At 38.3% G+C, this 2,948-nt stretch overlaps 1 protein-coding gene across 1 annotated transcript; it reads left to right on the top strand.

The window, feature by feature from the left end:
• Positions 1 to 15: 15 nt before the first annotated feature.
• LOC116189984 (asparagine--tRNA ligase, cytoplasmic 1-like) lies at positions 16 to 1,709 on the top strand. The gene is given in 5 exon segments (XM_031519651.1): positions 16 to 173; positions 176 to 302; positions 372 to 501; positions 571 to 629; positions 1,202 to 1,709. Coding segments are annotated over 5 exon segments (639 nt in total). The 5' UTR covers positions 16 to 34; the 3' UTR covers positions 1,386 to 1,709.
• The last annotated feature ends 1,239 nt before the right edge of the window (positions 1,710 to 2,948 follow it).

Below are 2,948 nucleotides of genomic sequence, written 5' to 3'. Positions count from 1 at the left end.
ATGAATATGGGAAAATTTAGTTATTAAATTCCTGATGTTTTTGAAGGACGATATGAACTGCGCGGAGGCGTACGTGAAATTTCTGTGCAAATGGTTGCTTGACAACTGTCTTGATGACATGGAATTCTTGGCCAAGAACTATGACAAAGGCTGCATCGATCGACTAAGAATGGTGGTTCTACTCCCTTTGAGCGGGTTTCATATACGGAAGCAGTCGCCATGCTAGAGGAGGTTGTAAAGGGTGGTAAAGAGTTTGAGAATAAGGTGGAATGGGGAATGGATCTAGCATCTGAACATGAAAGGTATGCTTCTTGATTAGAACAATGTTTGCTCTCGTGATAGGTACTAAAGATATTATTGTCCAACTACAGATACTTGACCGAGGTGATATTTCAAAAGCCCGTTATCGTGTACAATTACCCTAAAGGAATTAAAGCGTTCTATATGAAGCTTAATGATGACGGGAAAACTGTGGCAGCTATGGATGTCCTTGTACCCAAGGTTGGTCCACTCTTCTACTGTAAAACTCGTATATTAAGAAATCAGTCTTACTGATTCCTGGGACTGTAGGTGGGAGAACTGATTGGTGGAAGCCAAAGGGAAGAGCGCTACGAGATTATCAGGGACAGGTAACAAGTCGCTTTTACTTGCTCTTATGGAACTTGACATAAGGTGCTGGCTAATTTGGGATGCATTGTTTTAACTGCAAACCATCTTTTCTACTTTCAAGTTTTGCTTGCAGACCGGTTTGCACCTTGAAGTTTTCATGTCACTTATCTTTGCCTTGTAGTCTTGAGTTTAAGGTCGCGCATGCTGAATAGTACATAACTTTAATTTTTATTTGATTCCATGTATAATCCACAACACATTTTAGAAAGCTGCGCCAGGAAGAAAAAGAGGGTGAGGTTGCCGAGATTGAATGAGTTGCTGAGAGGTGATGTATAGTCAGGAAGAATAGTGTTAGCTATATGGTGCTAAGTAGAACAAAATTTGGCACTTGAAGGTAAGTTGTTAAAAGAAAAAAAGGGTCTCAACGCCAAACTTAGAACAGCATGGTGCAGATTGTTAAAACCTATACAGACAAACTTAAAGGTGCAAAAATTAATTGATTCTGAAAGGACCTCCAAATTTTTGTTGGATCTGCAGTTCTCCTTATTTGTTTTTTGTTTTTAAATTTGTTGGCATTTTTTTTTTCTGACAGGATTACAGAGATGGGGCTGCCTCTCGAACCCTATGAATGGTACCTTGACCTTCGACGTTATGGTACCGTAAAGCACAGTGGTTTTGGGTTAGGTTTTGAGCGGATGATTCTATTTGCTACTGGTATTGATAACATCAGAGATGTTATTCCGTTCCCTCGGTACCCAAACAGAGCAGATCTCTGAGTTCATTATGCTCAGTTTTCTGCTACGGCTGCTATTATTATTTGCTCTTCTTGTCTAAGGGAAAGCAACTGTCCTTACATAGCCTTTGCTCTTCGAGTTATTTTTGGCATGAATGATGGCATTATAGATGAATTTAGAAGCAGTGCTTATCTGCAGTACCCCTCTTGTTGAATACAGATTAACCGACTTGCCCGATTTCAGTAGAAAAGTTATTATAGAAGAATGGTTTGTAATTTTCTATCTTGTATTGTAAAAAATGACTGATTTATAGGTGTGGCCTTCAGAAATGTGGAATCATTATGTTTCAGAAAAATTCTGGCTCAAGCAAGATGGCACCAATTTTGCTTTCTTAGCTTTGATGCAGAGCTCTCCAGATATTCATTAGTTGATGACAAGGAATGCATGCTTAAGTAAAGCTAGGCGAAAGGCTTGCGAGTGTGTGCAGGCCGAGTTATTGGTTATCGTATTGAAAGCCAATCAAATATTAAGGTATAAGTTATTCCATTATAGCCTTTATAAAGTTAATTTCTTACTTAGACTTCTACATATTTATAGCGTTATATATGGAAATAATCCCTTACCTTGAAAATATTGAGCGATCTTAATATTCAGCTCACTCAAGTGAATGTACTTAATTCCATTCCACGAACAAAAAGACTAATGAACTATTAAAAAAAAGAAAAAAAAAGAGAGACAGAAAGGCTGAACAATATATCAGATTTCATGTATTATATCACTGTAAACTCTTTAGCCTAGTGGTAAGGAGGAGTTTAAGTATGCACTTGATCTCGGGGTTTGAAACTCCTAGGAGCCACCAGAGCGCCTTTGACGTGATTACCTGTTTTGTGAGTCGCCGGGAGTTCACGGAGCTTTGGAAATTAGTGGGGCGAAGTCCGGATATCTCGTTTTAGCAAAAAAAAAAAAAAAGTATTACATCACTGTATATATTTCAACAGTAGAAAGTTCTTGACATATTTGCACGGAAACCTCGCTTTCTAGTTAATGTCGAATTATCTCCCAACTAATCGATTTGTAATATAAATTACTCACCTCGAGATGATGGAGGCCTTCATGGTTTTAAGACTACTTTTATAGTTTTCATTTGGGAGAGCTGATGAACTTTCCAATCCAAATTTTCCTCCTAACCGGAGATGGTAAAGCTGAAAACGGTGGTTTCTCTAGTGGACAACTCGTCTATAGATATTCAATAATCAAACCCAATCAATTATAAATGCAAATCATAAATATATGGCTCGTGACTTTCCATGAATTCAAATCCTTTCGGCTTCGTGAACGGGGTTTGCAACATGATGTAGTGCCAATTGTCACGTGATCTTGATGGTGACTCGAAAGATCTTACAATCAGAGATCTACTCCATCCTACTCAGCACATTTCGATAAATCGTCTCTGTTTCTGTAATATTGTATATAGATAGGGGAAGGGCCCTACTGAATGCAAGACGAGGCATTCACCGCATTCATAAAGTTCTCGCTATGTTGCTTTTGAGTTGAGTTTGGATTAACAAATTGTCCTGGTTTGGTTTCTATCAGTGAATGATAATA

Source organism: Punica granatum, unplaced genomic scaffold, assembly GCF_007655135.1.
Source record: "Punica granatum isolate Tunisia-2019 unplaced genomic scaffold, ASM765513v2 Contig00057, whole genome shotgun sequence".
NCBI classification, from domain to species: Eukaryota; Viridiplantae; Streptophyta; class Magnoliopsida; order Myrtales; family Lythraceae; genus Punica; species Punica granatum.
Note: the sequence above shows the minus strand (reverse complement) of the source record. Positions and strands in the feature narration are given on the sequence as shown.